The 12,307-nt window shown below is 39.1% G+C and overlaps 1 protein-coding gene across 3 annotated transcripts in view; it reads right to left on the reverse strand.

Annotated features, from left to right (window-relative positions):
* FHIT (fragile histidine triad diadenosine triphosphatase) overlaps positions 1–12,307 on the reverse strand; it is a 1,773,722-nt gene that overhangs the window by 951,439 nt on the left and 809,976 nt on the right. Inside the window, exon 1 of one of the 3 annotated variants that reach the window (XM_056129406.1) lies at positions 12,094–12,153. The exons of the other annotated variants lie outside the window; for them this stretch is intronic. Coding sequence (XP_055985381.1) covers positions 12,094–12,151 — 58 coding nt within the window. The 5' untranslated portion in view covers positions 12,152–12,153. Of the gene's footprint in view, positions 1–12,093; positions 12,154–12,307 lie in introns of those variants that run through there. 3 annotated transcript variants of the gene reach the window in all.

Consider the following 12,307-nt stretch of genomic DNA (forward strand, 5'->3'; position numbering starts at 1 on the left):
GTAGCAATGTTGTTAAGATATGTATGCAAGTCACTTATTATCTTATTTTTTATTGAATTATTTTGTTTGTTCATATCGGGAACCACACGCAGTGGTGTTCAGGACTTACTCCTCACTCTGTGTTCACAGATCACTTCTGGAAGGCCTCAGGGGAACAAATAGGGTACCAGGGATCAAACCCAGGTTGACTGCATGCAAGGCAAATGCTTTACCCACTACACTATCTCTGGCCCCTATCATGTGTGTGTGGTGTGTGTGTGTGTGTGTGTGTGTGTGTGTGTGTGTGTGTGTGTGTATGTTTCCCCTGCACCTCATATGGTCCCATGAACACCACCAGGAGTGATCCCTGATCACAAAGCCAGGACTAAGCCCTGAATACAGCTGTTAGTGGCCCAAACTCCAAAATAATAACAATAAATATAAACGAATAAAATGCTGACTGTGATTTTTGTAAGCTTGGGATGGTTGCTAAAATTACACATCGCCAACAAGATCCTAAGTGCTGCTGCTAGTTGAGATATCCCACAAGAAGAAACTTGAGACCCCTGGCAGCACTGACTGAACAGATCATCTTTGTTCTCTCTTCCTTCTCTCTTTTATACATGTAAAAGGTACTTACTATTTGCCAGAAATAGTGATAAGCACATTAAGTAGATATTTTCACAGAATTCTCAACCTTCACCTCCAGAAAAAGTAGATAAAAGTTTCCAGTTTTTTTTTAAAAAATGAAGATTAATAAAAGGGTAAGTAATTTGCCTAACATCACTGAGCTGACAGGTGATGTCACTGAAAACTAAACTGGGAAATCTAACATCAGCTCCCCTGCTCTTGACTTTCATAATATATCCTCTCACTATCACCAAGTATTGACATGCTTCCTGAGTGTCGGGCTCTTTTCTATGTATTACATCTTCCCCTTTACCTAACATTCTAAGAGGTGAGTAATACCATTATTTTTGCTTTATGGTATACTTAATTAACCTTCATTCAGTTTAATCAATAAAATTAAAATCCAGGCAATGATATGGCAATGATACTAATACTCATATGCACTTACCATAATTTTAAATGTATACAACTAGCAATAAATATAAAGGGAAATGCTATCTTATATATCTATGTTACAAAACTGTATTTTTTGACAGGGTGCTCAAATACCTCTGTAAAAATTAACCATGAGATTACCCGAGTTAAAATGATTATTGGTCCTGAAGAGAATGTGTCAGTGGTAGTTGCAGTTGAAGAAGTAGTAAAGATATAGTTCCTGTCATTCTTACCATCAAAATTTCCTTTTTCATTCATAAGCTAATGAAATTAGATTGTCAGTAAATTTCCCTGAAGATGAGATTCTAAATAAAGTAGCTGACCTGACAATGGATGTAGCACTTATGCCTTCTTAAGAAGTGCAAACATCACATCCAGAGCGGTATTACAGGGGGTAGGGCTTTTTCTTTCACACAGCTGGCCAGGTTAGATCTTCAGCATCCCATATGGTTCCCAAGCACCACCAGGACTAATCCCTGAGCGAAGTACCAGGAGTAACTCCTGAGCACTGCCAGAAGAAGAGAAAAACATCATAGTAACATAGAAGCAGGATTTTGTATCACTTTATTTAAAAGCAAGTTATTTATTTTTTTAAAGACTGAAAATTAAGTTAAAGGTTTGAAGCAGGGATTTTTCAACCTAAACTCCATGCTGCAATTTGGAAGAATTTTTGTGGTGATTACTTAAAAAAAATAAATAAAGTCCTAGTGATGACTATACACTACCCTAGAGATTCTAATTTAAATGTATTTCTCTATTGAGGATAACTTGCGGCAACAGGGATGGACAGAGAGTTGGGGTTTGGGGAGGGGAGAATATTTATCAATGGAATGATGTTTAATTTTAAACCTATCACTAGAACAGACTGTGCAATCACTGATATGGTGGAGAGTTTCCTCTTAATGTTTGTTTGCTTGATTTTCATAAGCAGATAGATTTTAACAAAAAATACTTTGCTAACATATTTGCAATCTTTTTATTTAAAAAAATAATAATAATCTGTGTAGTCTTTAACAACCAAAATTGTTTTCTCCCCTTACTAGATTATTTCCACTGGAGGGCAGTCTCCTCTTGGGAAGAAATGAATGGGGACATAACCTCCTCAGAGCAAAGTTTAAGATAATGTCTTGAACTTACACGCATTTCATTTCAAGATATTTTCCAGGAGATAGAGGATGTAGGGTGAAAAGAATTTGTACTATATTTCCATATACTGCCAAATTAAATATTTATATCTGCCTGCTAAAACTAAAGGGATAAAAGCTTAACCCAAAAGACAAATATGCCCTTTTGGTAAGGCCCTGGGATATACAAGCAGAACAACAGCAATAATAAATAACAATAAGTAGCATTTATTATAAACTTATAGTTGTATACAACTTACAGTTGTATAAGTTTATAATAAATGCTACTTATTGTTATTTGGGCTGGAGCAATAGCACATCTGGTAGAGCATCTGCCTTGCCCTCAGTCGACCCAGGTTCGATTCCTCCGTTCCTCTGGAGAGCCCGGCAAACTACTAAGAATATCCCAGCCAAATGGCAGAGCCTGGCAAGCTCCCCGTGGTATATTCGATGTGCCAAAAACAGTAACAAGTCTCACAATGGAGACGTTACTGGTGCCCGCTCGAGCAAATCGATGAACAATGGGAGGACAGTGCTGCAGTGCTATTATAAACTTATTAAGTGTCAGATACTGTGCTGAGCAATTTAAACATTTCCACTTGGTTCTCCCAACACTATAGACATTACAGGTCAGAAAACTGAAGATGAGAATTGTTAATATAAACTTGTAAAAGACCATACATCAAATAAGTGGTTCCCTCTGTAAGGAGTTGACCCAGCATCTGACTCCAGGTCAGCTCTGTAAGCACCAATGGTAATTCTTTACTGAGTCATAAGCATCAAGATCCCTTTCTTCAGGAGATTATTTAATTCCAAAGATATCGAACACAGAAAGAAAGAAAAATATGAATAAGAAATTGAAAGGAGGTGATTTGAGCAAAATGAGAAATTACTTTTTCTCCTTACTCTAATATTCTTGGTAAATATTACAAGGTTTTATGGCTTTCCATTTCTTGTTTTGTTTGGTTTTGTAGTAAGGCATATGCAGTTGTACTCGGGGTTTACTCCTGGCTCTGTGCTAGGGATCACTTCTGGTGATAGTCAGAGGATCATATTGGGTTCCAAGGATTGAACCCCGGTCAGCTGTATGCAAGGCAAGCACTTTATTCACTGTACTATCTCTCTGGTCCCCTATTTTCATTTTTTTATGGAACTCTTTTTCATCACATTAAGGTTAAACTTGGCATTCCTATTGCCACAGAGCCTTGAATTAGCAAGTCATATTCCCAGAGGTTCCGAATTAAGAATTGCACCATAGCACTGTCCACCCGTTGTTTATTGATTTGCTCCAGCAGGCACCAGTAAGGTCTCCATTGTGAGACTTGTTCTTCCTGTTTTTGGTATGTTGAATATGCCACACGGAGCTTGCCAGGCTTTGCCATGTGGGCAGAATACCCTCAGTAACTTGCCGGGCTCACCAAGAGAGACAGAGGAATAGAACCCCGGGTTGGTCACGTGCAAGGTAAATGCCTTACCCGCTGTGCTATTGCTCCAGCCAATTAAGAATTGATAAAATTTTTCTGTAAAAGCCCAGAGGCTATCCCTAGCTCTTTATTCATGGGTCACTTCTGGTAGTTCTTTCAGGAGACCATATGTCATGGCAGTGCTGGGGATCCAATTGAGGGAGGCTTTATGACAAAGCAAATGCCTAACTCCTATACTATCTTCTAACCCCTAGGTCCTAACTTCTTAAACATTAGGTAACAATCCTACATGGATCACCTAAGTGAATGAAAGAAGCCTGGAAAAATTAGCAACAATAAAATGTTTCCACACACATAATGAACAAAAATTAATCAAATCAACCACATAATAAATCTGAAGTATTGTTGGTAGTACTCATCCATGTGGCATTCTTGGGCAATGGAAGAGAAAAGGTCATGACTAAAGAAAGTTTTAGAAGCCCTATTTTAAAAGACATAAAATGAACAAAATGGCAAGGCTGTGTTTCAATAGAATTTTATCATCTCTCAAACTATTGTTTTTATGTATCACAAATTAAAATTCTTGTTTTGATTTTTCTCAACTATTTAAAAATGCAAAAACCTGGACTGGAGTGATAATACGGTGTTCACGGCAACCTGGGTTCAATCCCCAGAACCCCATATGCTTCCCAGAGCCCTGCCAGGAGTAATTCCTGAGTGCTGAAACAGGAGCAAGCCCTGAAACCTAGCTGGCCCAAGAACAAATAAAAAAGGGAAAACCATCCCTAGTCCCTGCCAACCCTTGTTCTGAATGATAAGATATCCAATGTTAATGTAAAGTTTATGTCATGCCATAGATCTCGTGTGACAATGGCTCTCTGCGGAAGAACAAAAGGAGCTCCTGTATACAGGTGTGTCAGAATCACCTGCCCTCTCTAAAAGCAGGTTTTGCTTTATTTATATTCACTTGAATTATACACAAATTCTTTCTGACTGAACATATTCCATTTAAATCACCAGTTCTCTAGGAAATATTAGCAATAACAAATCATAACCATCAATTTCAACAGTTTGTCACACACAATTACAAAGTATTCTGTCTTCTGAGCACTACCTTGAGAAAAGATTATAGAATTTGGGCTCTGAAAGGGATCTGAACAATCACAAAGGCCAGTCATTTCCAAAAGACATTCTCCAGGGTTTTCTAGTGCCTTAGAGGTACGCGCAAACAGCTCCACAAAAAGGCCAAGAGGGAAGAAATCTAGTTGAGATTGCTAGGGCCAGCATCACAACCCCTAAGAATTGCTGGGTAAATATTCAGATTTTTTGTGAGTCAGATATATGTCAAGTTGATTACCTGAAATTGGGCAGGGCAAGAGAATTTACACCAGTGAAATCCCAAGCGCAAGTACTATATATATCAAAATTTCTTTTTCCTCACAGAATCAGTTATTAAAACCTATTACTTGCTGCCAACAGATAAATTTTCATAGATGTTCCACACACACCACACATGACATACCACACACATATACCATATACCATGTAACACATAAACACCTCTCTCTCTCTCTCTCTCTCTCTCTCTCTCTCTCTCTCTCTCACACACACACACACACACACACATATCACAACGGCTCCATACATACACATTCTCAGTGAGTTCAGAGTAATGGAGCCCAGGGTTCAGTGATTAAAGAACCAATCACTGTTTTCTATCATATTTAAATCAATACTCTCTTTAAAGTCCCAAATGTCCTCTCTCTTTTATATTAAATCAACTGTAGCTAAGGAATTCAAACAAAATTTCCAGGACGAAAAAGTTATCAAAATGTATTAATGTTTCTATTTATATGTGTTCTTCTAATAAAGAAAAAGAAATTACAACTCTCCTACAAACCTATGATTCAGGAGAGGCCATCTCACCTTTGCACAATGCTAAATAACTATGCACAATGCTCCAGCCCATTTCCCCTTTGTTTATTTTTTTTTATTACTGAATGAAGAGCTTATACTGTCATATCTAACAATGCCCTAATATTCCTGTACTACATCTGACTGTTTTTAGAAAAAAGGTGCTCTAATTTTTTCCTGGTTTCCGATGTCATTTCACTAAACTACATGAGCCCTAAATTTATATAAAGAAATCAGCCTGAATTTAACTCTTCTGCCTTTGCTGCCTTTGTCTTAGTATTGCTTCACTTGAGGCATCAATGAAACCATTTTAGAACCACCCTTTCTCTTTAACTATGCAAGATTAGAAAACAAAAAGGACATTTAAAGAGACTAGATGAGCTAGGATATCGAAAAAGGGATTATATCCTTATTTGTCAGTAAATATGATAACAGTTCACATAAGAGTAGGCTGAAATGATGTGGTCTATACCTAATTCTAAAACAAATTTCTTTCCAAGCTTTAAAAAGACTATCCAGAACTGAAATGTTTCTGAATTGTTGCAACAACACACTCATGCATAATCAGAAATGTGTACACTCTAATAAATCTACCTCTCCAATCTTTAGAAAGCAATTTTTATAGCCAGACACAGATGTATTTCCTTAGATTCTACTGAAATTCTACAGTATATGGTCTTGGTGGTAGGAACCCCGAGGCTATTCATGCACACATTTAATTATTTATTTATGGACTCACGTGTTATTATTTTTTTTCAGCCTGATCCATAGCTAGTTACACATTCTGCGACAATATATTTAAATGAAACTCTGAGACTACATCTTGCAGTGAATGCAACAAGATCTATCAATAGTCTAAAAGTCAACAGAACTTGCTTATAAATTAAACCAGGCCTGAGATTCAAATACACATTTCAACGTTAACACGGCAGCACATAAATTATACCAGTTGCTCTTCAAATAAAACTCTCCAGCAGCCTATTTTCTCCTCCTTTGAGTGGTTTACAAGTAATAGAGAATAGTCAGTTATCTAGGGCCCTTTATCAAAGTCTACGTAAACAAATTTCAGTCTAGAGTCTATGGGACACTCTTAGGAGACAAGTGTCCCTGGAAAAACATTTTGGAGAGTTGCTGGTTCACAGGGCACAACTGAGATGTAAATATTAGCACCAAAATGAGAGCAGTACAGAGTGATGATCACCTGAGAGCCGTCTTACACTAGCATGCTGAACCAGCCAGCAGCAGTCAAGTCAGCAAGAGGCGAACTTAACTCCCCACCTGTTTCCAGATGCTGCCAGAGGGGGAGGTTTCCCCCAAGCTGTTCTGAGCAGGTCTTCCCCAAATATGCCATTTTAGCCTGTAGATGGTTTGAAGTTGCAGTCACTTGGGGTCCTGCAGGCTCATGGGAAGGTTTCCCCCACTTCTGGAGTCCATAGACAATGGGACTGTCAAGATCACTTGGGTGCATATGGCACAACCCTGATTAACTTGGAGGCCTCAAGTTTAGCCTAAGGACCTTGTTTTCAAGCCACTGAGGCATCATCTCAGGGAAGAATCACACACAGCAAAGCAGTCGAATTGCTTTGATTTATGTTGGGAGCTATATATAGGAAGCATTGGGGTGTGAACTCTCCATCTCAAACTTACCAGGCAGGCAAGTTTAAATTCACAAGAAAATTCTGGCACTTCCTTAGCTACTTAGAACAATGGGGTATAAAATGGTGTTTTATCCTGAATTACTACCAGAAATTTTCTCTCTACCTGCATGTAAACTCAGTAAAGTCACACGTCATGCAATTCACTCTCCATTATGTGAAACCTGCCTTTCTCCTTGTAAAGTCCAAGGCTCCTGGCCCATTCCCTAGTCAGATGTCTACACCCCCTTCTCCCCCACAAAGTGTCTGATTTTAGAATCTCTACAGAGATTCCTTGGCTATACATAATTTTTTTTTCTCCTACTGAGTAATCTAGCACAGAGGGTAGGTAGGGCATTTACCTTGCACAGGGCCAACTCTGCTGACCTGAGTTTGATTCCTCCATCCCTCTCAGAGAGCCCAGCAAGGTACTGAGAGTATCTCGCCCCCATGGCAAAGCCTGGCAAGCTACCCGTGAGATATTCGATATGCCAAACACAGTAACAACAAGTCTCACAATGGAGATGTTACTGGGCCCGCCCGAGCAAATCGATGAACAACGGGAGAACAGTGCTACTGAGTGATCTAATTTTAATTTATTACCTGAGCAGGAGAGTTTTGGATTATTGCCCCTTCTCCTCTAACAGGGGTAAGGGTGAGAATCAACAATTCTAACATTTCTGTAAAGCAATCTCCTCTCAATCTTTTCAGGAATCCATATGTATATCTCACAACTTCTTGATCCATTTATCCATAGCTGGGCATTTAGGTTGCTTCCATATCTTAGCATTACTATGAATATAGCTGTGCAACTATACTTTGCAGCTCTAAGACAAAACAAAATCCTAAAATTTTCTGTGATAGAGTTGGACTTGGAGGTTATGATGTCAGACATAAGGAAAGGTATAGATTCAGAATGTTCTGTGTCATTTGTATGACTCCAAGATACACAACTAGGTAGGAAAGCGGAACATAACAGAACTGATCCAAAGAACTAAGCTGGGGAAACTAAAAAGGGATGGGGGGGAGGTGGGCCTTGGTGTCCTTGGAGGAGGGAGTTGAGTAAACTAGTGTTACATATGGTGCTGAAATTGTGTATGTAATTGGGAAACCATCATTAACAACAATCACTGTCAATCGCAGAATAGGGATCCATAAAAAAGTTATAAAAAATTCAGATGTGTTGTAACTCATAAAATTCCACATTAGGAGCCACAGAGATAGCTCAAGGGGTTGAGTACATGGTTGTATGCAGGAGGTCTAGGTTCAATGCCTAGTATTCCATGATCCCCCAAGTACCTCCTGGAGCACCTCTGAGCAGTGAGCTAAGAGTGGCCTCTAGCACTGCCAGTTGTATGCACTCCCCTGCGCTCTCAAAAAAAAAAATCTATGTTAGAATTTTTCTTAAAAACTATAACTAGACTTCACCTGTAGCTAAGAAGACTACAGGAGGCTGAAGAATGTAAACATCCTTCCTAGGAATACAAGCAGAGGGAAAAGACTTTCTTCCATGTAAACCTATACAAGAATAGGATTCATACAATAATCTCTATTATAGAGCTAGAAAGTAATTTCAAAACAACTTGTTTTGTTTCTAATGTTTAAAAATAGGTGGTACTGAGCATGCCTTTAGATATCACATGACTCAACTTTCTATTTCACCAATATGAAAATTCAAGCTCAAGAATGTAACATTTTGATCGAGGTCATGCAAGACCTTGTGAATCAGTGACTTCGTGAATCTGATAATTCTACTCAAATTTCTTGATTAGTGCGTTCATTGAGCTAAAGGAAGAGCTTCCCATGTGGCTATATATCTTTATTCTCTCTTTTATTAATGTAATTATTTACCAGTTACTGAGCTGCTGATAAAAGTTCGGTATTCTGTTAAGCCATTTATAAATATTTTCTCATTTGTCTTCTGTCCATGATAATGATCCAGAGTCTTACCTCTATTTCACAGTCATGCCACAAAGCAATTCCATACCAGATCCAGTATTATGTAGCTGGCCAGGAATAGAAGATGTGCAGTACAACATCAAGTCAACTTCACTTCAAAGACCACACATTTCACATGACCTCTCTTTTTCCAATTTCACTCCTCTTATACCATTCCTTTTTCTTCCTAATTCCACTTAAAAGCAGTTATGATTAAAATCAAAGGTCATCTGCCCATAACTTAACTCAAATGTTCCTTCTCCCTCGCTCTCAGAGACATATAACCATCTTCCATCATCCTTATGCACCAAAAAGAATTTAGGCTGAGATGAATATGCAGAAAATAATATGGGATTCATTACAAATGAGGCACCTTGGAGAGGCCATTCTTTATCCACTAAGGAAGCTGAACTAGGTCATAATGCCTTTAATTCTCCCACATCAAGTAAAGATCAACTGACACAGAAATGAGTGACGTTCTAATAATTTATTGACTTTTTAAAAATGTGTGCCATTTTAAAGTTTTTTTTTAAAATATGCACCATCAATAAAATCACACAGTCAAATGACTCCTTAGTCATTTGAGGGATTTGAAAAATGCCAATGTTTCTGAGCTGGAAGAGGGAGGAAGTATGAGAGGGATAGATGCTCTGTAGAGAAGTTGCCAAAGGCTGATCAGGTCCCAGGATCTGCTCAAACTTGCATTTGAGCACGTTCCCCTTGTGATTATCATTTACAACAAGGTCAACCTAATTTGAGAAGAATTACTCAAGTATTGCTTAGGGGACTCCAGTGATTTCCATCTTCCCTTGAATAAACCAGAATCTGGCTCTGGGTAGAAATGGTCATGAAAACAAAGATATTACAAGGTAAGGTAGATACAGTACAGTGGTCAGAGCCTGACCCCAGTTCTACACCTAGTATCATATGAACCCCACCATGTGTACTGCAAGAAGTCCCCAAATACCAGGAAGGTGACTCTGGTGGTCTCCAGCACTACAGGGCCCAGGGATGCATCACATCCTTTGGTTCTAAACTTGAACTACCAGTCTACACAGCCAAGAAATGCTAGAGCAATTCCTGAATTCCTGAGCACTGAACAGACACTCATTCAACATTTCTCATAATGATACCCTCCAGTTTCATCCATGTAGTATATTTTGTAGTAAATTACAGAATCCCATTTTTTCTTAACAGCTGCATAGTATTACATTGTGTGTGCATGCGTGCGTGTGGCGTATGTGTGTGTGTGTGTGTGTGTGTGTGTGTGTGTGTGTCCATCCATCTGTCTTTAACATATGGGTTTTTTATTTATTCATCTGTCATTAGACATTTGGGTTGTTTCATATACTGGTACTTGTACTAAGCTCTGTAATGAACACAGGTGTGCATCTATCTTTGCAACTTTTTTTGTGCTTGGGGGTAAATGCATTTTGGGAGAGGGTGTATATGCCAAGAAATGAATCACTGGGTCATATGGAAGGCTCTCTCTCTCTCTCTCTCTCTCTCTCTCTCTCTCTCTCTTTCTCCCTCCCTCCCCCATCTCCCTTTTCCTCTCTCCTTCCCTCCCTCCCTCCCTCCCTCCCTCCCTCCCTCTTTCTTCCTTCCTTCCTCTCTTTCTCTCTTCCTTCCTTCCTTTCTTCCTTTCTCTTTCTTTCTTTCTTTCTTTCTTTCTTTCTTTCTTTCTTTCTTTCTTTCTTTCTTTCTTCTTTCCCTCCCTTCTTCCCCCTTCCTTCCTTCCATTGTGTCTCTCTCTGTCTCTCTCTCCTCTCTCTCCCCTCTTCCTCCCTCCCTTCCTCCCACCCTTTCTCCCTTCCTCCCCATGGGAATTCTCTCCTGGAGAAAGGCATCAAGGTGTTCCCAATGACAACTCCACTAACAAAGACAGCAAAACCAAAAATAAAGAAATGGGACTACAACAAATTAGAACTTTTTTACATGACAAAAAAATGGACAAATATAAGAAGGTAACCTACTCAATGTCCATGTTACATCAGATTAAAAAGCTAATAACCCAAAATATCTAAAGCACTTCTAAAGCTCAAAAACAATGAAAATCTGCTGATCCCAAAAATGGTGAGAGGAGAAGAATTCCACAGAGACCATAAGGATGGTGAAAGTCAATAAAGACAAGAAAAAGTGTTCCTTGTGACTTATTATCAGGGAAATCCAAATCAAATTGACAATAAGGTAATATCTCATACCAGTGAGAAAGGCATGTATCAAAAGTTTAAAAATAAATGTTGTTAAGAATGCTGTAAAGAATGTACCCTTATTTACTGTCAATGGAAAAATCATTCAATACAGCCTCTATTGAAAAGAGTATAATGCTAGTTATAAACTCAACAAAATTTAACATGAAAGTACAAGAATATTGCCTTAAGCTTTTTAAAAGAAAGTATAATACTTATAAGATAATTCATGCAAATAAATGCAAATCATTTTATGTAATAAAATTAAGATTCTTCCTCCCACCCTAGTCCTCCAGGCATAACCACTTGTTTCTAGAATTTCAGAAACACATATTGCAAAGTAACACATACATATTAGCATATTTATTTCTGTAAATACAATGGGAGGAAGTCCATATACACTACTACATAGCACTGTAGCACTGTCCTCCAGTTGTTCATTGATTTGCTCAAGCAGGCACCATCTCTAACGTCTCCATTGTGAGACTTGTTGTTACTGTTTTTGGCATATTGAATACGCCATGGGTAGCTTGCCAGGCTTTGCCGTAGAGGGCGGGATACTCTCGGTAGCTTGCTGGGCTCTCTCAGAGGGGTGGAGGAATCGAACCCGGGTCAGTCGCATGCAAGGGAAACGCCCTACCCGCTGTGCTACAGGAAGTATCAATACTGGAGAATTGCAGGGAGGTCTGTCAACAGTAAGTCGTAGCTAAATTCATGTTCATGTGCAGAGATTTCACACTGGAAAAATCTGCTGCGAGGCCTGTGAGTCAGATTTATTTTTCCATTCATATGAACAGGACAGAGTGGAAAATCAAACTCTCACCTACATCCAAGTTCCAAAGATCCCCTTCCACCTCGCCTCCTCTGAGCAAACACAGCATTACTGACAAAGGCCCAGAGGCTGCTGTCCAGTGTCCTGCATCATGCCACATCCAGCCACATCCGAACCCCCAGCAGGAGGCAGGCGGAAAGGGCGGGGCTGAACTGAGCCTGCAGGTCCTGGTGCTCTTTGGACACTCCAGGCCACAGAAGAAGTG

Source organism: Sorex fumeus, unplaced genomic scaffold (assembly GCF_029834395.1).
Source record: "Sorex fumeus unplaced genomic scaffold, SorFum_2.1 ptg000072l, whole genome shotgun sequence".
NCBI classification, from domain to species: Eukaryota; Metazoa; Chordata; class Mammalia; order Eulipotyphla; family Soricidae; genus Sorex; species Sorex fumeus.